The following is a 27,717-nucleotide window of genomic DNA, read 5'->3' as shown; positions in this document are numbered from 1 at the left end:
CCTCCAAAAATAAGACCTAGCATATGGAAAAATAAGACATCCCCTGAAAATAAGACCTAGCGCAACTTTGGGAGAAAAAAATTAATATAAGACACTGTCTTATTTTCGGAGAAACAGGGTAGAATGCTCCCCAGGATCAGGGCCTCTCCTAGCCTCAGCTCCCTCATCTGTGAGACCAGAGGCTGGTCTCACTGCTAGGACTGTGAGGATCAGACGAGGCCATGCATCAGTGCTTGGGCATGGAGAACGTTCCAGAATGGTGCTTTAGAAACATCCCGGGCAGTGCCTGCTCCTACATCACTGGCTACTTGGGCCCTTGACAACAGTAAACAGATGCTGGTGTTGTGTGCAATGGGGTAGGGTGCTGTGCTAGGGAAAACTGGCGTGTTAGCACTCAAAGGCGTAGAATGTATTTAGCTTTTTCAGAACATTTCACCTGCTTTGTGCCCTTCACTCCTTACCAGCCCGTGAGTCAGGTGTGATAGGCATCCGTCTCTTTGACAAACAGGGACATCGAGGCAGGGAGAGGCTGGTGATTTACCCAAGTTCATACAGCAGTGTCCTGGCAGGGCTGGGATTTCTGGCTCTGAAGCCAGTGTGCCTCAGCCTTGCTCCCAGATCCTAGACGTTGGCCTTATTCTATGGCCTTGGATAATCTGGGCTCCTCTGAATTAGGGATGGACAGAGAGGAGGAAGTGAGAACTAGAAAAGGAGGTCATGCAGCATGTGTCTTTCTGTGTTTGGCTTACTGCACTTCACATCTTGTCTGCCAGGTCCCTATGGAATCTGAAAAAGGAGCGTCCTGAGAAGCAGGGAGTAGAATGGTGGGTGGTTACAAGAGGGTGGGGAGGGAGAAGTGGGGTGTGCGAGGCAAAGGGTGGAAAGTTCCAGGTAGCTACACAGAATGAATAAGGTTGGGGGAGATGGGGGCGGGGGGGCGGGTCCTGATGGACAGCATAGGCATCCGTCTCTGTAATATTTTATAATGTACAATTATCACATACTGCATTCTGTGCTTGAGATTTGCTCAGAGGGTAGATCTCTATTGTTCTCACCACCCACCAAATGGTAACCTGATTGTGGTCAACCTTTCACAATGTAATATGCGTATATAAAAGCATGCATTGTATGCCTTGCCTATTTACAATTCTTATTTCTCAATGATAACTCAAGAAAGCTAGGGGGTGGAGGGGAGGCAGAAAAGATGAGCAGGAAGAAGCTGGTTTTGAGGGACCCCTAGGCCCAGTTCTTCCTAAAGATGGTGATGCATGTGACAGGAAACACAAAGCTCCTGTTTGGGCTGGTTTCCTCCCACCACCATTCTAGGAGACAGGGTGCAGGGGAAGCCCTGAGAGTTTGCCAGCAAAACTTTGTGCAGCGTGGTGACCTTTTCAGGATGACTTAGTTTAAGGATGGTGGAAAGAATCACTGGAGGCCAGGGGATTGAACAGGGGATCGATTGGGGCCATGGTTGGCAAACTGCTGCTCGGGAGCCACATGCGGCTCTTTGGCCCCTTGAGTGTGGCTCTTCCACAAAATACCACAGCCTGGGCGAGTCTATTTTGAAGAAGTGGAGTTAGAAAAAGTTTAAGTTTCAAAAATTTGGCTCTCAAAAGAAATGTCAATCGTTGTACTGTTGGTATTTGGCTCTATTGACTTATGAGTTTGCCGACCATTGGATTGGGGGATGAGCAAGTGATGAGATGGGTCTCAGACCTTGAGAACGTGGTCCCTGGTGCTGAGTCGGGACACCTGCTTTGACCCAGGGCCTCCAGGAGACGCGTTCTCCCCGTCTGTCCTTCCTTCGCCTGCCTGGCTGTCTCCAGGTAAATCACCATTTGCCTGGAGGCCCCAGAAATACCTTAGAAGGGCGTTTGCCCGCTGCATATGTCATTACTCAGAATAGAACCAGCTTGGGACCCATTGGTAACAGATTTGGAGAAAGTCAGCTACGTCTGGCAGCTCTAAAGTTCACCTCCCTCGAGAGGCACCCTCTTGTAATATTTTATAATGTACAATAATACAAGAAAACTCTCGGGGACTTGAGTGTCTGTCTTAACATTTGAGATAGATTTCCCCCTTGGCACAGAAGCAATAGAATAAACATTTTTGAAAAGTCAGCTTGGAAGGGTGATTATCAACACACCAAACCCAGTTCTGTTGGGGGAAACGGTGGGCTTGGGTGTGTGCACTGCACCCAGGACTCATCTGTGGTCCCTGTGAAAGGCTCTGTTAGAAAAAAGGAATGTTGATTGATTTGTATAAAATGTCATAGAAACGTCCAAGGGCCGGCTCCCCGAGGTGCTAAATAACCAGGTTTGGGGTACCCAGCACACTCATATGTCGGGATTAATTGGCGGCCGTATTAGTAACAAGCGGGACACAAGCGATGCTATTGCTGGCACATCCCTTTGACTCCGCACAAAACGGTCAATGAGAAACAAGGCAATATTTAAAAGCCTACCAATTATTTCATCTTCTGCGCACTTGAGTGGTCTGGTAGCTGGAAAAAGCTCAGATGCACAAGCCAAATGGATTGTGCTTGTCATTTATGTGAAGTAGATATTCGGCGGAGATGCAAGGATGGGAAAAAATCTCGTTTTGGCATCACTACACTGTTTATCTCCAGTGGCATAAGGTGAAGACTCCTCCAAGTGGCATTTGTGGACCCCTGGTTTCCATGGTTCTATAGGGTTATACTATGATAGTAGAGAATAAGTAGTACAGGCTTAGGACTAGGGCTTAGGACCCCTGAAAAGAGTAACTCCCTCTGCTCCTTTCCAGGAAAGAGCTGGGAAGGGTGATTGAGGAGAAGGCCTGATAGACCAGGGCGTACCTTCAGAGCCAGGCCTAGCAGGATGGGTATGGGATAGTTCCCGGCAGTGTGTGAGCTCTGGTCCACAGTGTAGGCCGTATTTAAAGTCCGTTGTTTTGTTTGTGTTGGGAGCCAAAGAAAATATATCCGTGGGTGAGACGTGGAGGACTCAAATTCAAGTGCCGGTCCCCGTCCTCATGGGACTTGTAAGGCAGTTTTCTCAGTCTTAAACGATGTGAGCAGGATCCCAATGGATGGCCTTTGCAAGAATGCTTACTGCTAAAGTCAGCAATGCAGGGGCCAGCTGTCCCCTGCCCCCCTCAATCATCGCATCATCTACTTTGGTGGTCAGGCCACCCTAGCTCTAGGGGTCCCACAGCTGGGTCACTGATGATGGCCTTCTGTGGGCCACAGGGTGGGGGCATCATTCACAGCTGAGGACCTACAGCATCCACTGGATTTCAGTGTGAGGCCACACCTCCCTGGCCTCCTGGGCAAGCCTCACTTCAGGCTCTTCTCTTTCCAGGGTACAGTGTGGAGCTTAGAGCAATAAGCTGGGCACTCGCAGGCTGCAATACCACCTTTACGGGTTGGTAGGTGTGGAAAGAGGCAGCATTTGCCCATCTTTAATACTGTACCGAACACATGTGACTCCTTACATAGAGTATTGATTGTGAATATGGAACACTAGAAACCCGGTGCAAAAAATTCACACATGGGTAGGGTCCCAAGGCCTGGACAGTGATCAGGGCCGATCCTACTTTATTCTGTGCTGCCCCCTGGTGGTCAGCACATGTCATAACAAGCGGCCGAACTCCAGAGGGGACAATTTGCATATTAGCCTTTTATTATATAGGATTAGCATACTGCCTTAGAATATTAAAAATAATCTCTATCCGAACCAAGACATTGCATCCTGGAAGAGCTATGTCTCAGGAGGTCTCAGCAAAGCCCATTCATACTGGATGGGGCCAGACCAGCACGGGAATGATTTTGAAACTCTTCTCAGGGCCAAACCCCAAAAGTCTGGATGTGGCAGGAGGGCGATTATCCAAACCTGCTAAGTACCCGGGACTCCACTGGCTGTGACCATGTGAAAATGTGAAGTGTTGAGTTTGAAAAGGAAAGCTGCCAATGGGTGTTCTGTAAATCACTGGTGCCAGCAGACTGACCCCATTATGTCAGCTAATCCTGGAAATACAGGAGGTAAATTTAAATCTTCCAGCATGAAGCACTTAATCAATATTCTAAATGTTTCCCTTGCAATTTATGCTGGCAGGGCAATGGGGCGCTTTGGCGTCCCGTTAATCTCTCACTGGAGAAGAGGTGCTTGTGTGCAAGGCCAGGGCGCCGGGTTCGGGTGGCTGGAAGCCGCAAGGGGAGAAGTACATACTTATTTCCAGACCAGGCTCCTGGCATGGGGCTGCTCACTCCCTGTCCTCACACTGCCCCTTCCAGTGGGCAGACCTAGCCTGTGGGCACCTCCTCGGTGCTCTCTCGGTCACCTGTGGTCGACAGCTTGGGAATTGCTTTGTGGGGATGAGTCTGAGCTTGGGAGTTAGTGGGACCTGAGTGAAAATCACTTCCTATTGCTGTGTGACCTGAGGCAGGTTTTGTACCCTCTCTGAATGTGTGCTGTAAAACATCACCCACCTCTTGGGTTTGTTGTGAGGATAGAAGAACTAATGCCTCTATGCAAAGGGCCCAGCTGGACTGGCCAACCCACTGCACTTGGTAAGTGGCCACCACTCTTACTGAGATTGAAGAGATGCCTTAGCATTGGTCGGCATACTGCGGCTGTGAGCCACATGCGGCAATTTGGCCCCTTGAGTTTTTAGCAAAGGCCAGCTTAGGAGGACCCTAATTAAGTTGATAACAATGTGCCTACCTATATAGTTTAAGTTTTAAAAAATTGGCTCTCAAAAGAAATTTCGATCTTTGTACTGTTAATATTTGGCTCTGTGGACTAATGAGTTTGCCGACCACTGCCTTAAAGCTTTAACCCTGGACATGGGGCTGTACAGAGAGGGCTGTTCCCAGGGGCTGGGGGCCATGGAGGGGGAAGTAATGGAGTGCCTTAGGTTTTGCTTTCTTAAGTTGTAAGAACTGGTTGAGCCATGTGATATCCTGCTGGTCATCGTAGAAAGTCCCAAAAAAGGAGGCGACAGGGTGGGATGGTCCTTGGACACCAGGCTAAGAAGGAAGGGAAACCACGAGGCCGTAAACAAAGGACCGGGTCTGAGGGAACATAACTGCCCCAAACCCACCTCTCTGTGCCCAGAAGGGTTCTCCTGGAAGCTGTGTCCCCATAGTCCGCTCCTGGGGACCGTGACTTGGAACAGGGACAATAGTCAGATCTGGGCCAGCCTGAGTACAGTCAGATCTTGATTGTCTGCCAGGGGCTGTTGCCACGTCTCTCTAACCAGGGCTGACATTGGGAAGAGGTGACACAGTTGTAAATAGGAAATGCTCCCTGTGGCAGAGAAGATGGTGTTTGAGAACCAGCCCTGCCTCTTAGCCTCCAAGCCCCAGGTTTTGCAGCCTTGCTCATTCCAGCATTCCACCAGTACTATCGTTGGCTTAACACTGACCTTCAATCTCAGTGACCAGGGATACTGTTAACAATGCTTGTGAAACATAGATGAATCGGTGTGCTAGTTCTCCACATAGAGATTTAATGGAAAACAGGGCAAATGTTTGTATGCCACCTAAATAATGTCATATACACCAGTCGTCCTCCGACCCCACTCTGGGAATCCTTATGAACAACCCAATCATATGGCAGACCCCACAACCATTTGTTTAGACTAGACAACCTGCATCACCTCTGCTTTTTATGGTCTGGTGTTAATAAAGCAGATGTGCATGTAGCACTTCCCATGAGTCCAGTACTGATCTAGGCACATTATATACATACTAGAGGCCCAGTGCACAAAGATTCATGCAATAGGCCTTCCTTTCCCTGGCTGCTAGCACCGGTTTTCCTCCAGCACCCGGGACCCAGTCCTTCGTACTGGACACCACCTTCCATCTTTGCTCCGGCCAGAACCTTCAGTTTTCACTCTGGCTGGAGTGTCGCTCCTGTAGCTCCCTCCACCCACCTTCCCCCTCAAAGCAGGTGTCTTGCCCCACCCAGCCACTCCGTGCCTGCATGCATGCTGCCCAGAGGCACCATCTTTGTTGTGTTAATTTGCGTACTCACTTCTGATTGGCTGGTGGGCGTCCCAAAGTGACAGTCAATTTGCATGTTTCTCTTTTATTAGTGTAGATGTGTGTATGTATTACACATACATATTGCATATATATACATTATATACATGTCTGTGTCTATGCATAAACACACACACACACACACACACACACACACACACACACACACGGTCAGTGCCATTGCTATGCCCATGTTTTTGGGCAGCAGCCCTGAGACTCGACAAGGCTGTATCAGGAGAGAAGTGTAAAGCAGCCTTCACCCCTCCATGCACTCTCCGTGGCTACACTGCATCCCCTCAGTCAGAGCACTTACCTTTTTGTCCTGGATAATATGATCCATTCAATATAGATTACAGCAGTCCCTTCATTCTTGCTGAGCATCTGGCAGTTTAAAGGGCCAGGCTGGTTCATTAACCAGCATAAAGAAAGGTGACGATGCCTATTCTGACACGAACTGGCGTCCTGCAATACAGCTCAATTCTGAGGCGAGGCGTGGAGTTGGCACAGGTTGAGGACACGGTCCCCTGCAAGGCTGCCCTTGCTTCAGACGCCAGCCACATTGTAGGGGTCCTCGGGCCTTCTGCACTCTGACTAAACAGCTACAAATTCAGGGGTTCGCTCTCACAACCCCCTCAGTTCAACAACTCAGACCTCAGGAAGGCGCTCTGTGATTTGGGGTTTATTATAAAGGCTACAGATCAGGACTAGCCAAATGGAGAGAGAGACGCTGAGCTCTGGAGGTTCCCATTGGGAGCTTCTGCCACCTCCTCCATAGAATTAGGAGACAGCTCCCTCCCAGCACATCACCCGCAAGGAAGCTTCGACGAGCACCAGTCCTCTGAGCAGGCTGCACCTAGCATTTCCTTTGTGTAGTGGTCTCCTGCTCAGAATGAGCGAACTTCACTTCACCATTCGGGGAGAAATGAGCTGGAGTCAGGAGGGAGAAGTCTTCCCTAGCAGAAGTGATAAGCTGCAGCCCCCCCCTCCCCCCAGCCTGCTTCTGGGCTGCACTGGAAGCCTCACAGCAGAGCTCTGGACCCGGCTGCCAAGGAGCCCCAGGCCCTCGGTGATGGGCCCGGCTGCTCCCAGCACGAAGAGGCTGCCAGCGGCCTCCTGAGGCTTAATCTCTCGGGCTCAGGTGCCAGCAGATGAGCTCAGAGGAAGCCGCAGCCCCGCATCCACCCACGTTGTCCCTGGGAGGACAGAGGCTGTTGTAAAAACACTTTTTGAAATAACTGCTTGGAGAGCATTTTCAAAGCCCTTCCTAACGGAGAGTATTTGAATTCGGAGCTCAAAATCGAGTATTGCCCTGGCAGGCCTGCTCAGAATTGAGCCTTGCTCCGTTTTAACCCTGCCGTGCAGCCCAGCAAGCCGAAGTGCATGTTCAATTGCGGATTCAAACCCTACTGGAGACCGAAGCTTGCAGGGTATGACCATACCAAAACCCAGGGGTTTTGTCTCAGGGCCTGGCTTCATCCAGGCACGGGGTCACAGAGCACAGGGTCGTACATGGAGGTCATTTGCTGGGGTTGACACACAGATTGGGTGGCTTAGCCGTAGAGATTTCTTTCTCGCCTTTCTGGAGACGGATCATCCAAGATCAAGGTGTCAACGGGTCTAGTTTCCCCTGAGCCCCCCTCCATGGCATGCACATGGCTGCCTTCCCTGTGTCCTCCTGGGGCCTTTCCTCTGTGTGAGCATGCCCAGTGCCAACCTGTGTCTAAAGGACACCCGTCCGTCTTGATGCAGGCCCACCCCAGTGTCCTCATTTTAGCTTAACTACCTCTTTTTTTTTTATTAAACATATTTTTTATTGCTTTTTTACAGAGAGGAAGGGAGAGGAAGGGATAAAGAGTTAGAAACATCAATGAGAGAGAAACTTCGATCAGCTGCCTCCTGCACACCTCCTACCAGGGATGTACCCACAGCCAAGGTACATGCCCTTGACCAGCATCGAACTGGGGACCCTTGAGTCCACAGGCCAATGGTCTATCCACTGAGCCAAACCTGCTAGGGCATTAACTACCTCTTTAAAGACACCATCTCCGATATAGTCCCATTTTGGGGATTAGGACTTCCGCCTGTGAGTTTTGGAGGGACCGAATTCAGCCCATACAGGGCAGGTCCTCAGAAGCTGGACAGCTGTCATTTGGGGGCAAAGGGAAGGGGATGAAAGGCTGTTAGCACCACAAGCCTTTCTAGTCCACAGAGTCCTGCACAGTGTCGTTTGGGCAGCCTTTGGACCCACAAGAGCAGCTCCGACTTGGGGCTCATGCTGTGGATGAAGGGGCGTGGGGAAAGGGACCTGCCTGGAGCAGGGTGAGCTTCCTGCCCACGTGTACACCTCGCTGCTCTCCGCCTCATGGAGCAGAGCTAGCAGGCTCCGGGCTGCTGCAAACTTAATTCAGGTAATGATTTCCCTGTGATTGGCACGTTTGCATTGTAGCCAACTTCGGTTCCGCGTATTGCTAGAACACACAATACTGTAATTTAAGATTATTTTATCAGCACTAAAGGGTTTTATAATTCATTTAAAAAGTTGTAATGGGCTCGAGCGTCTTTAGTACAGCTTAATAATATAGCCCTTTATGGCTGACTGTAAAATTTCAGATTACAGGTTTCAGCAATTGTGCCATTCTATTTTACAGTTTAATAATTGTTCAAATGAAGAAGAGTGAAGTTCCTAAATGCCAATTTAATGACTTAGAAAAATAGCCTTTCTCAAAATTGGGCGCACACCTTGAACGAACCCAGATGTCTCCTTTCCAACAAAGGCGGGTCATGGCGCCTGTTTTTCTCAGCCACAAAGCCCTCCAGATGAAGCACATGCTGTGCAGGATCTCTCGGTGCTGGTTCTGCTCTCCTCCTCTTCTCTTTTATCCCTCATCTCTAGAGCTAGAATAAGCCATTTGCCAAGCAGGAGGTGAACTCCCCCTAGGCCAGAAGAGCATCCGCAGGAGCAGGGAGGACATTGGGTCTCTGGCGAAGGTCCCTCGTTTTCCAGATGGCCCTTTGATCCTACCGTGTCAGCCCCACTCCTAACTCTAATCAAGTCTCGTGAAGGCCTCCAGATAATGCTTGCTTCTTCACCTTATTGGCAAGTGAGTGGCAAAAGTGGGAGCCCTAATTCTAATATCATTGTATACGATCACTAGGAGTAATAAAAGCGTTAGCATATACTGAGTGGCCAGATTATTATGATCTCTGAACACATAATAATCTGACAACTCAGAGTATATCTACACTAATAAAAGCGAAAGATGCAAATTTACAATACCTTCACCACTCCCAGCAGCCAAATCAGGAGTGAGTATGACAAAGATGGCGGGTTAATTTGCATACACAGGCACTGAGCAGCCAGAGATGGAGTAAGATGCTTATGTCGTCACCATGGCGACAACACAGGCATTCCACACTGCCCCAGCCACTCCGGATCTCTGGGCAGCATGGGAAGGTGGAAAGATGGCTCTGGTCCAGAGCAAAAAGGTGGTTCTGACCAGAGTGAAGGTGGTGCTAGCAGCCAGGGGAAGGAAGGCCCATTCTTGCACAAGTCTTTGTGCAATGTGTGTGTGTGTGTGTGTGTGTGTGTGTGTGTGTGTGTGTGTATACACACACATACACATACTAGAGGCTCAATGCATGAATTCGTGCATGGGTGGGGGGAGGTGACATGGGCAGTTGGCTTGCCTGCCTGCTTGGTCGAACTCCTGGTCGAAGGGACAATTTGTATATTATCCTTTTGTTATATAGGATGTAAACTGAGTGTGGCCAGATTATTATGCGTTCAGAGATCATAATAATCTGGCCACTTGGTGTATAGCACCAGGAAGAAGACACTGTCTCGTGTTGTCATTGGAATCATACTCCATGGTAGTATGTTTCTGGGAATCTCCAGGGGAAAGTAGTCAGACAACTGAAGGCAATCACAGAGGCGGCTCTGGACCAGATGCACTAACATGGTTACCATGAGGACCTGGGTGACAGCTTGGGAACATGGTCCTTGGATCCTTGGGTGCAGTGCGGTTTTTGAAGGGCCCAGTGTTGATTCAGAGGAATGGCAACAGCCAGGGGAAGTCCCAGATGACTGGGCGCCTTCCTCTGGGGGTGCATTCCAGGAGCTCCGGGCTCAGTCCATCTCCACTCAGTTATAAACAGCGGTGCCTGGTATGTGAGTGGCAGGGAGGCTGACTCTGAACTGCCCACAGTGGCTAGAAATCCTCTCTTGTGTCTTCTTGAAATGATACAGGTTCCCTTTCCTCGGGCTCCTATTCAGCTGCCCAATTGCCTCACCCTTCTTTGTCAGCGCCAGAGAATTTGGAGCTGAAATTTGGTGTTGGTCGGGGCTTTAGATACCTTTTTCCAGGTCACGGTCATTGCAGTAATGATGCCACAGGCGAATCGAATCCCCTTCTTGCTGGCCACAGGGGGTAGGCATTTGCTCCAGGCTTCAGGTCTTGTCTCCACTTATGACCGGCCACAGCCATGACAACCCCTATGTCATAACAGGGCTAGAGGGAGCGGCTAGTGATCCTGGGGTCCTGTGGGAAGTAGAGGCAGCAGCATCATTCCTCTCGCCCCACAACCAAGCTCCCTGTAAGATAATGTAACTGCGCCGGAGCTTGACAAGAGAGCATTCGGACAAAAGGCCAGCAGTGTGGCACGGGTAGTTCTCAAAGTTGCTTTTTTTTAAGAGAGAGAGAGAGAGAGAGAGGGAGGGAGGGAGGGAGAGAGAGAGAGAGAGAGAGAAGCTATCTTTTAAGAGTAGACAATACTGAAACATCAGGGTTTTTGTGACAATAAACTCAGACCTTCCTGCGGGCTCCGATGACGAGTCGTTTAATCTCCTTAATCTTGGATTCATCATCTGTAATATGGGAATAATGAGCAGGACCGCCTAGGAGGGCTGTGATAATTAAACAAATTAAAATTCCTCGGCACAGTAACAGAGCCTCCAGCACAGTAATTATTTTATCTTTTATTTTTTTCAAATCTTCCTGGTTGGTCTGTGCCGACCATGAGGCAGAGGAAGCCTGTGCTAAAGGGACCCTTAGCCCACAATGCACCTGGGAAATAAGCTGGGAGTCAGGTAGGGTGCGTATCCTGCGGAAGTGGGCCTTCGGATGCAATGATTTTTTATGGCCACCCATTTAGGATGCCTTCTCCTAAACATTTTTTTAAACCACTTTTCTCTTAAAATGAGAATAATTTAAGGCTGGGGATGAGAAGACGAGGGCCCTCAGTGTGTTAGGCCACCTGCACCTGTGGTCCACAGGTGGTAACGCTGGCCCATCAGAGGGACAGTAATTCAGCATTCGGACAGTTGCTTAACCCAATTTCTGGTTAATGAACGTGCTTAATAAGAAGGAATGGAGCGTCTGTATCATCTTGGCTGTAAATATGCTCTCTTGTGCTGGGTAACCTAGGAGAATACCTCTGAGAACACTTAGATCAGGTACCATAAATAAACCCAATTTCTTGCATCCCCCGCTGACCTCCTATCCTTCGGACTTCTAACCAGCCATGCCTCCCTGGGTGATAGGCGCTGCCTGGCGCTGGAGCCACTGAGCTGACCAACAGGAGGACAAAGGCTCCGGTCCTCGGGGGGTGAGGTCCAGTGAAGGGCTTCCCTCCCCTCCTACTTAAGGCCCAAGAGGAGGTGCATCATGGATGAAGCTGTCTAGAGAGGAAGCTGGGGATGGGGCCAGGAGGGGCATCATGGGAAGTTCCCCCAGAATGGCTGTCCCCTGCCTGCCCCTTGGGTTCAGGCCTCTCGGGTAGGACATAGAGGGCTTCATCTCTGGGCTCTCCGGGAAAAATACAGAAAACCCCAGGACTAGCTTAACCTCCGACTCCCAGAAGTCCCATTTGCCCATGTTGCTCTGATGACCAAGGAGAGATTTGGGGGGACCCTCCCTTCCCCCCTCAGTGCTGTGCTACCCCTGACAGCTACTTGGTTGAGTCTAGGCTGCCTGAGCTGGTGGTGTGAGCTGGGGCTCATTACTGTCCCTCAGATCTCATAGCAGCCACCCCAAACTGCAGAAACGTGGGTAAGTCCCAGTCCAAGTACACAGCCCCCATCTGTACAAAGAGGGGGTGCTCCCCTCAGTCCTCCAGTCCACGGCAGTGGAGGCTATTTGGGAAGAGTGATCGTCACTGTCGTCATCTCTGCCAGCCTACTTGGTTTTCCTCTGTTTTCTGGAATATTTTTCTCTGTCTACCAAAAGCACATTTGGTAAGCAGTTTTTAAATGTTTGCCTGTCCACCTTACTTTCCGTGGCACCAAGAGCGCTCCATCTTCCTAAACAGCGAGAACAAAAGCCCTGGGTGTGTTCCGTCTGCAGACCTCAGGTTTTCCATCAAACCCTAGTTACCGCCGTAAGTCCCGGAGTCATTGCGGGGCCGCCCTCAGCCGCACGTCAATTCTTGGGGGAACCACGGCTTCATAAATATCACGCGGTGGTGATGGGGATGCGTGTCGGATGAGACGGGCTTCGTGCACGTCCCATCGGGGGCCACAATGAATCTGCCGTGGCTACTGCGCATTTGCATTTCCGACTGGCACATTTTGCAAAAACAGATGTTTCCTTGCAGGGCCGTCCGCCTCGTTGCCTGTGCACCCTTCTGGCTGAGTGTCTGCTCTGCAAAACACTCCCTCCACCCACACCCCCGGCAACCCAACATGTGGTTGTTCACGCGTTGTTGGGAATAATCACATTGTTCATTGGGCATAATTTTCTAAAAGACGGCTGATAATGGCTCCTTTTCTGAGTATTTTACTAATCAAGCAAATCAACTGTGAACTGAAAACATGGTTTCCTGAGGTCGTGGGCAACAGGAGTCTGCCCCACGTTTGAGAAAAGGGCAGTGGATGCCAGGCCTTCTGTGGGGTCATGGGAAGGAGGAAGGCCAGCTGCCGTGCTTGCTGAGGTCCCTGCTGTAGACGGTGTCTGCACACAGCGCCACTGGCCTGCCACCAGCCATGATTGTTACATTACAAGTGCGGGGCCGCAGCAGCCCTTCCATGGTGAGCCAGGGGCTGACAGGCAAGCCCGAGGGGCTGCTTAGCTCATGGAGGACTGTTGCTAAGTCTTACAGGACCAGATCTCTCTCAGGGCATTCATCTTTAAGGCCAGGGAAACACAGACGATCACAAGCCAGTTTTATTTAGTATTAATGATCACAAGCCAAATCAGCTTGAGCCTTTTCCCCCACCCCTGTCCAAATCCAAGAACCGCCAGCTCGGGGACCACAGAAAAGCAAAGAGACCCTCAAAAACAAGTGGACCAATGACCTCTGAATGGGCCCATCCTTAGCCCTGTCAGGTGACAGCATTTTCTACTTTAGGCTCCACCCACACAGCACAGTTCGAACTTGGAACCCAAGGACTCTCAGATTCTAAAACATGAATACACATCACTTTCAAGGCCATTTCCTCCCTCTCCTCCCCCCCCCCCCCCCCCTAACTCAGTCTGGCAACTCAACTGGGGACTGAGCCTGAGCTTTTCCTGATAAGAAAGCGTTTATCAGGCTTCCAGACCTTTCCTCACCCGCATCTTATGATCAGGTCCAACCTGTCCAGAACCTGCCAGCCTAACACACCTTGGCACCCTGTGGGCCCTTCCTGAACCCCGCTGAGTGAACTGTCCTTAAGAGGCCTTCTCGGAGCATAATGTAATGACAGTCACTGGCTGAGGTTCAGGCAGTACGTAGACACAGTGTCTTGGAGGGCGTAGATAGAAGAGACAGGGAGACAGGCTGCCCAAGGATGCTCACCACGTCCTTCCTGGAAGGACACTTGCCTTCCTCAGGGTCCACAGGGCTGGCAGAGGTCAGTGCAGATAAAATGGATCCCTTTTCTGCCAAGCACAGGCTCTGAAAGGCAAAACCCCAAGCCTGGGGGCTCGGAGCAGGCTTTATTTACGCGTTCACTTGTTTCATGTAGCGGATTTCACTGCCCATTATTCAGACCAGCCGTTGCAAGTTGGTTGTTACCAAGGCTGTCGGCAAAACAAATCACCCGGAAGGCGAGTTTCAAAACGGACAGGGGAAGGGATTTTAGAAAGGCTGGTCAACTGCTTGTGACCAGACCGGCTGTAAAAACCTCCCCCGGCTCTCCCAGATCCAACCGGCAAAACTCGAAGAGAGTGTCCGGGGCGACCACCGTTACTCGGCTGGGATGCAGCAGCCGGCAGCTTCTTGCTTGCTTATTTTTTTATTGCGCAGAAATGACCAGGCGAGCACATATCAAAAACACAATAGAATTGTTCTATAGTAAGCACTCCCAATAAAACCAGGTGAATATACCAGCATTGTCAGGCACAGAGACCACTGTGGGCAGGTGAGTCGATTTTGTTGAAATGCAAGTGCAGACGGAAGCAGGTTCGTCTGCTCCATCATCCTTTTGGAATCGGGGCACGTGCTTCCTCCTGCGTTTTGCCTTATAAGGAAACGTAGGGTGCGTAGATTTAAACTGAGAAACAGCTGTAGTTGCTGGACTATTTCGGGAAGAACTCACGCCGCTGCTTTTCCCTAGCAAAGGTCCCACCCAGGCTGCGGAAGAGACACATTCGCTCATAAACCGTTATTGACAAGCATGATAGATGCAGCGAGGTACTTAGTGAGTGCCGGAGAGCAGAGCTGATTGCATTTTACAGTCTATGTACTTCTCTGTTTATTGCCTGCATTCTGTCATTAGGCAAACAGGTTCCTAATATAGCAAATCTCTCTAATCAGTAAAGCCAGGGAGAAGAGAACCAGAAGCATCGTTAATTACAACCATTTGGCTGCAGCCTGGACGGTCTGTTGCTATTGGATTTGGGCAACTTCCTCCGGCTCAGCTTTCTGGAGGCAGAGCAGAAGCCGGCTCTCCTTAGACGTGGAGGCGAGCGGAGAAACAGTGCACGCCCCGCTGGCTGACAGCTACCTAAATACCCGAGATTAAACACCGGCTTCTCTGCAGAAGCCAAGTCCCGGGGCTGGAATGCCAGGTTCCGAGTGGGTGCACTTCTAAGTCTCCAATCCCATCAGCAGAGCAAAGCACGCTGCTCCGAAGCCTGCCGCCAGCCCCGGGCCGGGAGAGCCTCCTGTGGGCAGAAGGCGCGTGCATTGGCCGTGGCCTGGCTGGACCGGGAGCTGTAAATTGTGTTTCTGTGCGTTCTGTGCAGGAAAGCCGTGGACACCCAGGCAGGCTTTCCAAATGCTAATCACCGGGCTAAAAAGCAAGGAGTGTGGACAGCCTGACTCCAGGTAGCAGAGGTTAACAGCAGCTAATGCATTTATTAACCCTCTCGTGCCAGCGCCTGGTGAGGTCCGCCCAGCAATTACGAGGCCCTGGAAATCCTATTAGGTGACGTGCCTGGACTTGCAGATGACTGACTGCCGGTGACAATTTTATGGAAGTGCTGGACAGGCTCACGACGTGGCTAAAGAGCAGGTCCCCTGGATTTCCAGAGAGAGAGAGAGCTAGAGAGTGAGAGAGAGAGGGGTCATTGCGCAGAAATGACCAGGCGAGCACATATCAAAAACACAATAGAATTGTTCTATAGTAATGGGGGGGGAGCTTCTGGTTTGGGGTGGGTTTCTCCAGGATCATCTTCAGGTTCTCATCTTCAAAATGGAGAGATGGTGGTTCTGTGCGTTGGTGGTGGAGTTTCCCCCAGCTCCGAGTCAGGCGTCTCCCCCCGCCGCCAGGTCACTGTTAATTCACTGGTAGGAAGCCCTCTTTCCTAAGAGAGATTAAAGAATTCATTTTTCAACGGGCTGGAACAATGGTTAAAAGGTGACTTGTAGAAAAATGAATCCGTTCTCTTCTGTCCTGTCTCCTTTTTAAGAGATGCCATGTTTTAAAGTCACACAGGGTACGGCTTCGAATCTGGGGCGGGTGTCCTTGCACATCCCGCGCTGAGCAGGATGTCTTGAGCGACCTTGAGAGTCCTGCCAGCACTTCCGCTGGGACACTTTTGGTTTTACCGGTTTAGAACCCGGCGATAAAAGGGGTCCTTCCAGTTTCTTGCTTACCTTATATCTTACAGGATCTAATATTTTTTTTAAGCTTTTCTGCCCAATCTCAGTTTCCGTCAATGGAGACAACATTCAAAGTATGTGAATTACTCTTTGCAAGAGTGGAAAGTGGGGGAAGCCAGTAATTGGATGTTAGCATTTATCATACCTGACTAGCAGACAGTGATAGCTTGATGAGGCTTTAAAAAATGCTCAGGATGAAGCTTTAAAAGGTGAACTAGCAGGCTTTTGCAAGGGCCTTCTAAGCCAGGTTTTCTTAGGTGGGCTGTGGAGAAAGATTTCTGATTTCAGGGGGTCACTGGCGGGGCTCAGACTGCTCACAGGGCCGATAAGCATGCAGCCAGCCTGACATGCACCTGGCTAGAGTCCCAGGCTCTGCCATGAGTGGCCCTGGGCGTCCAGCCTGTCACTTGCCTGGAGCTGGTGGCATTCTGTCTACACAGATCAGACTCACAGACCTTCCTGTGGTCCCTGCTCTGCTCAGGTCTGCACCAGACCGCTCCGTCGGAAGCTGTGTGCACATGCTAAGTAAGCAGAGCACTTCAAGGCTTGTGTGCATGGACCGCTTAGCCTCTGGAGTGCTATGTGCATCTGTGGGTTGGGAAACAGAAGAGAAGGCTGTCCTCCAGAGCAGTGGTCGGCAAACCGAGGCTCACGAGCCACATGTGGCTCTTTGGCCCCTTGAGTGTGGCTCTTCCACAAAATACAATGGCTTGGGCGAGTCTATTTTGAAGAAGTGGCGTTAGAAGAAGCTTAAGTTTAAAAAATTTGGCTCACAAAAGAAATTTCAATCTTACTGTTGCTATTTGGCTCTGTTGACTAATGAGTTTGCCGACCACTGCCCCAGGGCATCTGGAAGGGCCTGGCTGTCCATTATTACTTTTCCTCGGCATTTCATCCACATATGCCAACCTGAACGGTCCCCAAGGTCAGAGGAGCTTGGGGCTGCTGCCTCCAGATTTAGTGCAGCCAGTGGGACTATAAGGAAACAAGGCCAGAAGGTGACCATTTCCTTTCCATAGAGGCCCACAAGATGCCCACTTACAGGAGAAAGAGCCCAAGGACTTTGCAGACTTGGATGTGGTCTAAATCTGTGGTCACCAACCAGTGGTCCCTGGATCACTGGTGATCCCTGAGGTCCGAAAGGTTGGTGACCGCTAGGCTAAATGCAGCTTTCCCACGTGATTGAACACTTAGCCACTCCCAGATGGAGGGCAAAAGGCTGGGAAGGTAGACCTGTGCACGTCTACCTGGTTGTATGCCTGTAGTCCTGTACACAGATGGACGCTCAGCAACTAACGAGGACCAGAACTACCTGTGGAAATCCATCGTCCTCTTAAGAATCCTTATTAAGATGGGAGACTTCTAGTGTTGTCGGTGGAAGTATTATACAAGTACTTCCACAGGCACCTGAGGTAAGACGTATAGCTGGTAGGCATCTAGCTGTGTAGACAATGAGGAAAACTCGAGGTGCTGTGCTAATGATGCAGACCCACGTCAGAAGGAGGCCGGCCCAGCCCTGGGGACTCAGAGGCCACTGTGGGCTGCTCAGCTGTGGGCACAAGTCCAGAAACACCTTGAAGCTGTCTTGTTTTCTACTTTATTTTTTAAAAATATATTTTTATTGATTTTTCAGAGAGAGGAAGGGAGAGGGATAGAGAACTAGAAACATTGATGAGAGAGAAACATCGACCAGCTGCCTCCTGCACACCCCCTACTGGGGATGTGCCCTACAACTAATGTACATGCCCTTGACCAGAATCGAACCTGGGACCTTTCAGTCCACAGACTGACGCTCTAGCCTAGGGGTGTCGAACTCAATCAGAGAAGGGGCCAAAATCTAAAATCCAGCCTAAATCGCGGGCCGAATGGTTTACTGAACAGTCATAAACTGTCATTGTGATGGAAACGCAGCGGAGTGCAGTGATGACAGCGTGGTGCGGGCCACATTGCAAGGCCTGGCGGGACGGATTTGGCCCGCGGGCCTTGTGTTTGACACATGTGCTCTAGCCACTGAGCCAAACCGGTTTCAGCTCATGTGTTCTACTGGCTGCCTTTTCTGCACATCTGAGTGAATTTCTTAGTTATGCAAAGGCCCTCAGCACAAGTGTGTGCCTTTTGTAGATTATGGCCTAGGAAAGAAAAGACAGAAGTGATGTTTTAGGGTCATCGTGGTGTCTGGGCACAATTCCAATTTATTTCTCAAACAGAAATAAAACTTGGAAGAGTGCTATACGTTTTTCTCTGCAGGTAATAATGCCATAGACCAAGATTTGATGTTAATACAGATTAAAAGCAGGTTGTGGAATAAGGTTAAACTCCTCTTCCAGTTTCCCCTCTGATCTTCTTATATATAACATTTAGTGACCTTTGAGCAGCCTGGGGGTGCTTCCCGGCGTCTTATTCTTGATGCCTGTTTAAAGGTTTCCATTTCATATGCACAGCTGGCATATGCAAATATCAGTAAAAGATTACGATGCCTCCCAAGTAGCATTATGGCCAGTAAATTACTCCTTGGGTAAAGATGCTATCATTTCAGCTCCTGTGTCTTCAGTGAGCTGCAAAGTCCTGCAGCAGGCACGGGGCCTGCCGGGGCCATTCCCATGGAACTGCTTGCCCAGATGCCCCTGATTCTGGTGTGATGCCGAACTAGGTCCATCTTGTTGGCACATGGGCTCTCTGACATTTGGTGCCGTTGGGGTCCTGGGAGGGGTTGTGTGGGTTTGGGGGCAGGTAAGGCATTCCAGGGTTCCCTGGGAGAAACACTGTAATGTAGGAAAGAGCACAGCTTTAAGATTTTGAGAGACCTAGTCTGTGTCCTGACTCCCAAGAAAATCGCTGGGTGACCTTGGGGAAGTCACTTAACTTCACTGCACTCTAATTGTTTACTTTTGTAAAAGGAGGAGGCTGCCACCCACTCGGCAATTTTCATTGCAGTTGTATGAGTGATGGGACCTTTCCTTCAACTCAGTTCTCAGAGGCGAGCCCAGCAGAGACTTGTTCCAGTTGTATGGAGTTAGCGAACACATAGCTTTCACAGCTCAGCTCCCTGACCACCAGATTTTAAGAATGCTGGATCTATGATGCCCGCACAATTCCTTGAGGAGACCTGTCTGAAAGACGCCCTGTCCTGTCCAATCAGTGAGTGTTTCACTCACCACAGGGCAGCCTCATGAGCCCAGGGCCTCCATCCCTGTGTTCATATCGCCATAGGCCCTGCCTGAGAAAAGAGCATGTAAGTGTTGACTGGAGCAATGAATAAGCAAAGGAACAAACAAGTTTTAGGAGCTCCTATCTCTATATTACCAATACACGGGGATTTTTATTGCAACATTTGTGCTTTGAAGGGATGTCTCAGAAATTAACATTCAGAAGCATGAGTTCAAAATATGACTTCAAAACGTGATCTTTAGTAACCTCATCTTGTACCTCCTCTACCAGCCCCAGGGAGCTATTAGCTTTTGAAATAGGGCAGGTCCGAAATGGGATGTCCTGTCATATTGAAGACGTGGTATGGAAAAAAACGAACGTGAAGTATCTGGATCATTTTATGATTATCCGTGGTGATGGCAAATATTGGATTAAATAAAATGTTATTAACTTCACCTGCTATCAATGGCACTGGGCTAGACAGTTGATTAATGGATTGTAGTAATTACTCTCTCATTTTATGTAGGAGTGACTTTAAATGTGTGTTTGTCTCTCCTCAGGCACAGAAGCTGAAATCCAATGTGTCTGGCAGCACACACCTCTGTCTTTCTGATGTAAGTTGTGTCTCTTTCGGGGTCTCCTTGCTGCATCTTAGAGACAGGGCCCCGGGGGCAGGGTCTGATGCGAAGGGCTCAGAGACAACAAAGTTTCCAGACCAGAAAAAAAAAGGAAGGCACCCTCCATGTTCCTCTGGACTTCGAGCAAGGTGCAGCCATTGGACAAAGTTAGAATCGAGTGAGGGAGCCGGGCTCCTCACCTCAGAACTGGATCCAGCGTGGATACCATTGTCCCAAAGCCACAGGCACATGCCATCACCCCGCACAGAAAAGTACTCTCCCTGCTTCCTGGATGTCCTCTAGCTCCTTTCATTGCCATGGCAACCCAGAGGTATCTGGGGCAGCCGAGTAACTCTCCCAATTTACAGGTGAGGAGATGGATGACTCTGTCATGATCCTGGCTCACTGTGGGGAGATGTGACATAATGGGATTGAGCCGGTGCTGGAGGGGGAGGGAGTAGCGCATCCTGTGGAAGGCCAGCCATGCTGACGAGGAGGGGGCAGGTCCAGATTGACATGTGCTGTGTCATAGTTTGAAGACTTGGGATGGAAGGAAAGAATCTCAGGGACTTTATATTGATTGCATGTGGAGATGGCAGATATTGGATCAAGTCAAACACAGGAAGCCTGGGTGCTGGCGTGGGCTCTCCTGCAGACCAGCAGGGAGGCTCCTTCATCTACAAAATCTAGGCCAATGCAGGGCAAGGCTGCCCCTGCCTGCTCTGCTGATCCCGATGTGACCTGGGAGCCCTCTGAGCTGGTGTTGACCTGGGCAAGTGTTCTCAGGTGATTCTTCCTGTCCTCCTCCCAGTCAGTGGTCCCAGAAGGACAGAATGCCATGCTGCGTACTTACTAGGGGATCTGGGAAGTGGAGGGAGGATGACAATTCACATCCCACCTACCCCCAAGAGTAGATTTTAAAATCCGTTAATAGGAGCAAAAATATGAATGCTGAGCAGCTTGTCAGAAGTATCTAGTTCTCACCCAGATTCATGATGCTTCCTATACACCACAGGGCAGTGAATTGGGAAGCCCTGGGCCAGCTTCGATGAGTGACAGAAGCTAGTTAGGGGCCGGGGGTGAGAGAGAGGAAGATGTGTGGTTACATACAGGGCGATGGGATGAACCCCTGCGGCGGATGGTAATGACAGCATTCTTTCTTTCAGCGCGACTACGAGAAGGATGGCCTTGCCGGTGCCTCCAGCCACATAACCACAAAATCGATGGCTGCCTCTCCGAGCTGCGGTCTGAGCCCACGGCTGGTTCTGGTGGTAACCGCCCTGTCCACCCTCTTACCTTGGTCCTTGGCAGAAACGTTATAGCTGCGTTTCAAAAACAACATGGACCTGTAAAAAGACACACACCACATTATCCGTTTCCTGTCCTCTTGTATATCTGAAATTCCAGTTTTAGGCGCTCCGTGGAAACATTGCTCAAGCAGTTTCATCCAACTGAAACTTTCCCCCCTTTTTGTGTGTGTGTGTTTTTGTTTTTTAAGAAAGCTTCTTGTGATCCTTAGGGCTTCTGTGGGATTCCCAATGCAGTGCCACATTCCAAACTCGGAAGGCTCTGGGGACGTTGTATTGTAAAGGGGCGGTTTGTACCTCTGGCTGTGAAGCAAACGGGGCCAAGTTTTTCATGATGATGATTTTAACCATTGAACCCTGCCCTTTGCCGGCTAGCGAAGGAGTTAGTATTGCTCCAGAATCTTCCCCATTTCCTGCGGTGGCTTTGGTGTCTGATGACATCATGCAGCCTCCCAAGCTTTTTGGTCACAAATCAGAGATTCTCCTCAAGAGAATCCTTGATGGACTTTGGTTTGTCCCAATGCTCACCTTTCTATACGTTCTACCCCTTTCGGCGCTGAAGTTTGTGTTCCGTAGCCAGTTCTGCTCTCTCCTGCAAACCCAAAAGCACCCATCACACCCAGAGGCAGTGCGTGGCTTCTAGTGAAAACAGAGTGAGGGGCGTGGGTGTGAAGCTTCCCAAGGGGCGTGGGTGTGAAGCTTCCCAAGCCTGAGTCATCGACCTCCCCCTCCTGAGCCTTACCCACGTGGGAAGCCCTCCCACGAAGCGCCCAGCAGAGCTGAAGCGTCCCTCTAACCCCTTTACATGTTTGATGTTCTATGTAGACAACTATCAATATTTACTACTAAATGATTTCAACTGTTGGATTCCTATATTTTGAGAGTAATGATCTTGTCTCCATTTTTTACTGATGGTTTAATACAGTACACGCGGAGCTTGTTTTCCCCCGCTTAAGTAGGGTTAGCTCCGGCATTAACTCCCTGGACAGCCCTTTCCAGGCCGGTTCCGAGGGGCCTCCTGCTTCAGCAGAGGGCTCTGCGTCACGTGGCTGTGGACAGGAGGAGGAGACAGAACAGCCTCGCTTTTGTTACCATTTCTTGATGAAACGCGTGTGCACCAGTAAATGCATCCTATGATGGGAGGAAGCTGGAGGCCACTGGTAAATGCTCCGCAGTGGCTGATGGCATTCTTGCCATTGCCATAATCCAGTAGCTTGGTTTTCACATTGCCTGACAAAGGCGGCTTTGACTGGGACGGGACGGGGGCATGCTACCCTCTCTTCCGAAGCGGGTCCATGCCAGGGTGCAGAGTTCTCTCCGGACTGTGATGGCTTGGCCGCTGTGGAGAGCAGTTCGGTCTGAAGGTCATCAGGAACCTGCTTGCATTTGTTCTGCATGCCCCAGGGCAGACGGGGACGGACTGTGTGAGAAGGAAAGACTTGTGGATCAAGGTCAACTCATCTTCCATCATCCTCTCCCTTAAGAAGACCCTAGCGTGCGCTTGGGAAGTCCGGTGGGAATGGTGCATTTCAGAATCTACAGGGATCGGGTGCTGGTAGCCTTGTGTCTCCAGAACCAAATCGCAAAGCGATTCCACCTTCGCAGAGTGCTGGGAACATCGCCCTTCTTATCATCTCAGCAGAGGGGCTGGAGGAGGAGGCCATGGTACCCATGTCATGCTGATCCCCTCGGCCCGCCGACGCTTGCCTTGTAAGAATTAGTCACGTTACTGGGGTTGGAAAAAATCTATTAACTCCGAGCTGAAGGCATAGACTTTGAGCTCCATTGGTGTCTGAAGTGCATTTATATCCAAGTGTTAATAAATATAAATGGATAATACTAAGAACCAACGTTTTTTCACTTCCAAATGTTTTCCAGGGAAACCCACCAAACAAATTTGATTAGTAAAAAGTTTCCTAAAGACTTACTTTGAATAAACCCATTAAATGTGTCAAAATATTTGGAATCCCAGTCATCTATGACTGCCTAGCCCTTACAAGGCATATTTTTGTTTTAATTAAGATATCCCTGTGTATCTACACTGGACTAATTGCATGTGGGTCTAAGTCCGTGTAGTCTACTGTGGAAAGCTATTGATTACTTCTGTGGGAAACAGCAGCTCTAATTAGCTTCCGATGACCAAGAGGATATGGGCATTATCAGGGCTAACAAGGGTACCCTGTACTGAAGAACGCGTGGGTGTACAACACATAAATTACATTTTGAAAAGCCTCATCTATCACCAACAAAGATCTCATTTTTCTTCCACGAAAGAAGCATATTAGAGTTACCAAATCCTCAATTTGAAAATAAATTGCTGATTAAATAGCCGAGGGGAAAGACAACACATTCGAGAGCTATTAAAATCATGCCGAGCACGTGTGACTGCCATTCAGCGTGATCTCAGTTGAACCCAGTGGCCCTCAAACCCCATCGTTTACCCCGGGACTGGAGCAGGCAAGTGGCTTCAATCCTTTCCGTGTCTGATTGTCTTTTGCTGCCCTCAAAGCAGAAATCAGTCACTACCTCTTGTCTGTCAGTCCCCGCATGTAGCGAGCCACCCAATTCAAGGCCTGTCCGCTGAGGCTTGGGCCTCTGGCGGAGAGCAGCTCCTTATAGTTGACTTCGACAAAACCAAAACAGTCATTTCTGTCCAGGGAGACTGTGAATCCCAGACCAAGGCTAGCCACGCCCAACTTATTTCAGAGAAAAAGGAAGGCACCTTTGCCAAACCAATTAGAAGCACACTCATTCCACTTCGTTGTTGAAGCTCTTCGGCCCGTCTTTGTTTTGTGTATCTTGTTAATAGAGCACAGGAAGAGAGGAAGGAGTGCACAATAGAGAGAGGAATTAATCCAGAAAGCCACCTGAATCTGTATTTTTCCATATTTGAATTTTTCGAGTCTCTAGTAGAAAACCTGTAAGTTGGTAATTACATTAGGTATTTTTTTCACCAAGTAGAGCAAACTGTATCCAAAATGCACTAGGAGTGTGGTTTCCATTAAAATGAATTGTTAAAAAACAACAACACGTGTTTATCCTGTAGTTAAAAATGTCTTAAGAAGCCGTGTGTTTGAGTTCATCAAATACAGGGCAGGACTGGGTGGCCCTTGATTCGGGCCGTGTTAAGACTGCTCTCGTCATGTGCACGCTCTGAGGATGAGTCCTCTCCAGCTGTGTCCCACCTGCCCCTTTGTACCCGAAGCCAGGCACTCCCCACACTCCAGCTGCCGCCCTAGGGAAGTGGGGGCAGAAGCATTTCAAAGTCAGTGGCAAGTGCCTAGGGAAGGAGAGGGAAGAGCGGTGGGAGGTAAAATAATCAGCACATTCTTTTCTTAGAATCCAGTATAATGCATTTCTGCTGTTAGTATTTACCAAAGAGCGGAGCTGTCTCTTCAAAAACATGTTTCCATTCATGTAGTCGGGCCATGCACTACTACTTTGAGTCTAAACTCGTGGCCAGAAAAGGCCTGCTGAAGCGAGTTCCCATTTCCTAATTCTCCTTTGCAGCTGTCCTTGATCTCCTGAATTTATACCCCTGTGATCTTGGCTGCTTCAGCTCTTTGATAAAGCAAATGAGATCATGGGAGGAGACCCATCTTTGCAAGAAGACCAAAAGCAATGGCAACAGAGTAAATTATGAAATGGCCCAGGCATGGTCCCTGCAGAAGGGTCAATCTGCACTGGCCTTGAGGAGTTTGGAGAGAGGAGGCCCATCCAGGTGCAACGGGAGGACACCTGCATGAGTGACGATCACACAATCTGAGGATGTCCCTTACTGATCCGAATAGGAACCGTGTCCTAACAAAAGAGCCACAGGCCCTTCAGTTAGACAGCAGTGTCTCTGGGAAAAGCAAGCCTGAACAAATACCTGGGTAACAGAGAAAATAATGTCTTTCTAGAGATTTTAAGAGAGTCAAACAGCCGGGAATTGGGTTGGACACCCTAAGAAGCTACGTTCTTCTCTTATTCCTCAGACGGGCTTCTCACGGATAGATCGGACACGTCCTGGGTTCCACATGGCTTTTGTTCTCACATGACCCTTTGTTTGAAGCCTGTTGTCTGGAATTCTTCCGGAGGGCGGTGCCTCCAACACCCATTCTCACTGCCCAGGCCTTAAACCTGTGGGTTTCGCCACCGCCTCCGACCCGGGGTGTAGGTAGTGGGACATTTCATTTCACAAGGATAGTGCATTAAGGTATGGGCTGCCTCGGTTCCCTTTCATATGGATTGTTGCCCCCGCCCGCTACCTTTCCCCTTGTCACGTATTGCCTGAACATGTAACACGGTCCCTTCCCATCCATTCTTCCTCCCCGGCCCTCTGAACGTAGTCGGACCCAACTGCTTCTTGTTCGGGCAGAGGCCTTCACAGGTAGCCCTGGCTTTTTGAAGGTGGAGACGCCTTTCTTAGGAGCCAGGAGATCTGAAGATGATGCCCATCCCCGGAGTAGGAATTTTATTCATTCCACATGCCCCTGAGCTCCCTCTTAGCTCAGCCTCCCTGCTGCCTACTCTGCAGGCATCCCTTTGTGGCCCGCTGCTCTCTGATGAGCTAGATCCCCTTGTCTCCCCCCGGGCTTGGGGGGGGGGGGGAGTGTTCAGCGGGATGTGCCACCTGTACTTCTGATGACTCGGAACCCCAGCCCGGAGGAGTGGGGCCGGCCCACCGACGCCGCTTTAATCAGCTGCCCGTGGAGAGCCACAGCCCGCCCGCGCTCACCGAGAACACAGCCTCCCGAGGTCTCCAACTCATTTGACCAGCGCAGCTGCGACTCCGTCCTGTGCCTCTGGCAGGTGCCCACATCCGCATCTTGTCCCCCTGCCACGGGGAGTTTATTCTCGCTCCAGGGCAGCCGCCAAGCTTGGCACTGGCCTCTGCTGAAGGTTTGCTCTTGTTTTCTCTTCATCCCGGCCTGGGCTTTCTTACCGGTCCCCGGTGTTTGTTCTGTAGAAAGTGCCGAGAGAGACAGGCCAGAGACCATCAGCCCTTCCTTTGTTTCCTTGGAGCCTCAGGGCTGGGAGCGGGGCCAGGTGGGCCTGTCCGTGAACTGTCCAAGCCATCATGTCCCGGCCACAGTGCCAGGGACACCGGGAGACGCCAGCCTGCTGTGGCCAAGGACAGCAAACCCTGGCAGTGCCCACTCAGCATTGCAGAACCTCAAAGGAGCAGTGACCCCTGGTGCCTGTCAAACGTGACATCATAAGGTTCAAGAAGGGTAAAGAATTGGAATAACCGATGGATGCCCTGCGGATGGCAACTCCGGGGCTGTTACCCGCAGGTAAAGGGCTGTCCTCCTGTCACTGTGGCCGGGCCGGGTGTCTGTCACAGGGACAGCCTGCCTGGCACAGTGGCACCTGAGCACCCTGTCCCAGATGCTGCAGAGCTGTAGGATGCAGCATCTGCGGCATGCATAGCGTGCTTGATCTGGATTTTGTTTTGTTTTTCTCTCTTAGCTCTAGCTAAAATGTGTGTTGTGGGGGAGTGGTGGAGAGAATGGGAATGATAACACCAAATCCCAGAAATGCCCTGCCTTCGTCGGCCAAGGCCTACGGCAATCAGATAATTCTGCTGCGCTCTTTTGGATCTGGAAATAGCTGATCGTCCTCGGAGGGCTGAAGAAACCGCTTCGGAAACGTGAAATCCAGGGCCTTATCGTTCTCCTAATGATCTGTCTTCTCTTCCCTCCTCTCACTGTCCCCCGAGGGAGGAGGGGGGACACTTCTCATCACAGAGTTGGCTTTAAAGAGTTTTCTCATCTCCTGCGCCTTATCCCTTGATATTGAAATTATTTTCTCCTGTTTAAGCCGAGCCCCGCTGAGAAGCGGGTTGAGATGTGGGATGCGGACTTTTTCCAGTGCGGTCTTTGGGCTGGCGCCGAATTTTCACTCCGCACCGAGGGTTTGTCTCGGCTCCTGTTCCTTCTGTTTCCTGCAAGGTGAACGACAGAGGTGGAATGCCAAAAGGATTCCGGGTTCTAGGGTCCTGTTAGGATTCTGTCCTGGGAGAGGGGTTCCTCTGAGCGGGGGGGACGGGGGGAACGGATCGGTCTCCCCTTGGTAGTGTGCTTCCTGCGGCTTTGCCTTTGAAGCACATACATGTATCCCATGGGCCGGAGTGTTGCTTTCCTGAGGAAGGAGCCCAGGTCCCCCGGGGTCCCTCCCACGCGGCCTTCCTCGCCCGCACCCACGGGGACCCTCCACCACGTGTGAGAAGTGCACGCTTCGCCCTTTGGACTTTGGAAGTGGTTTTGTGATGTTTGACTTTTCTGTTCGCATTTGCTCAAGCACTACTGATTGTACACGTATGCCGTCCCTCAGCCGGCCCCACCCTCGAGTATCCTAATAAACGTTTTCTTTTCTTTTCTTTTTTTTTTTTTAGAAAAACAAAAACGGTTGTCGAGGTATCTTTTTTTCCGGGGGGTGTTGGAATTCGTTGGGAAATGAGCTTGAAACCTACAAACATAGAGAGATCCCCAGTGTCAGTCAGGAGAGCGGGTCTGCCCAGCAGAGGAGTTACATGATCAAGGACTGTGTGTGGCTTACACAGGTGCTTTTAGAGGATCTTTGCTGCAGGTGAGGGTGTGGGAGGGTGGTCCTG

The 27,717-nt window shown here is 50.3% G+C and overlaps 1 protein-coding gene across 2 annotated transcripts in view; it reads left to right on the top strand.

Annotated features, from left to right (window-relative positions):
* The window catches only part of GFRA1 (GDNF family receptor alpha 1), a 184,879-nt gene extending 157,399 nt beyond the window's left edge, over window positions 1-27,480 (top strand). For both annotated transcript variants that reach the window (XM_036439168.2, XM_036439167.2), the window contains 2 exons: window positions 19,756-19,809; window positions 20,979-27,480. In XM_036439168.2, coding sequence (XP_036295061.1) covers window positions 19,756-19,809; window positions 20,979-21,134 — 210 coding nt within the window. In that variant the 3' untranslated portion in view covers window positions 21,135-27,480. The remainder of the gene's footprint in view (window positions 1-19,755; window positions 19,810-20,978) is intronic.
* The last annotated feature ends 237 nt before the right edge of the window (window positions 27,481-27,717 follow it).

The sequence above is a fragment of the Pipistrellus kuhlii genome, unplaced genomic scaffold (assembly GCF_014108245.1).
Source record: "Pipistrellus kuhlii isolate mPipKuh1 unplaced genomic scaffold, mPipKuh1.p scaffold_m20_p_15, whole genome shotgun sequence".
Taxonomy (NCBI): domain Eukaryota; kingdom Metazoa; phylum Chordata; class Mammalia; order Chiroptera; family Vespertilionidae; genus Pipistrellus; species Pipistrellus kuhlii.
This window is presented reverse-complemented; position numbering and strand designations above follow the sequence as displayed.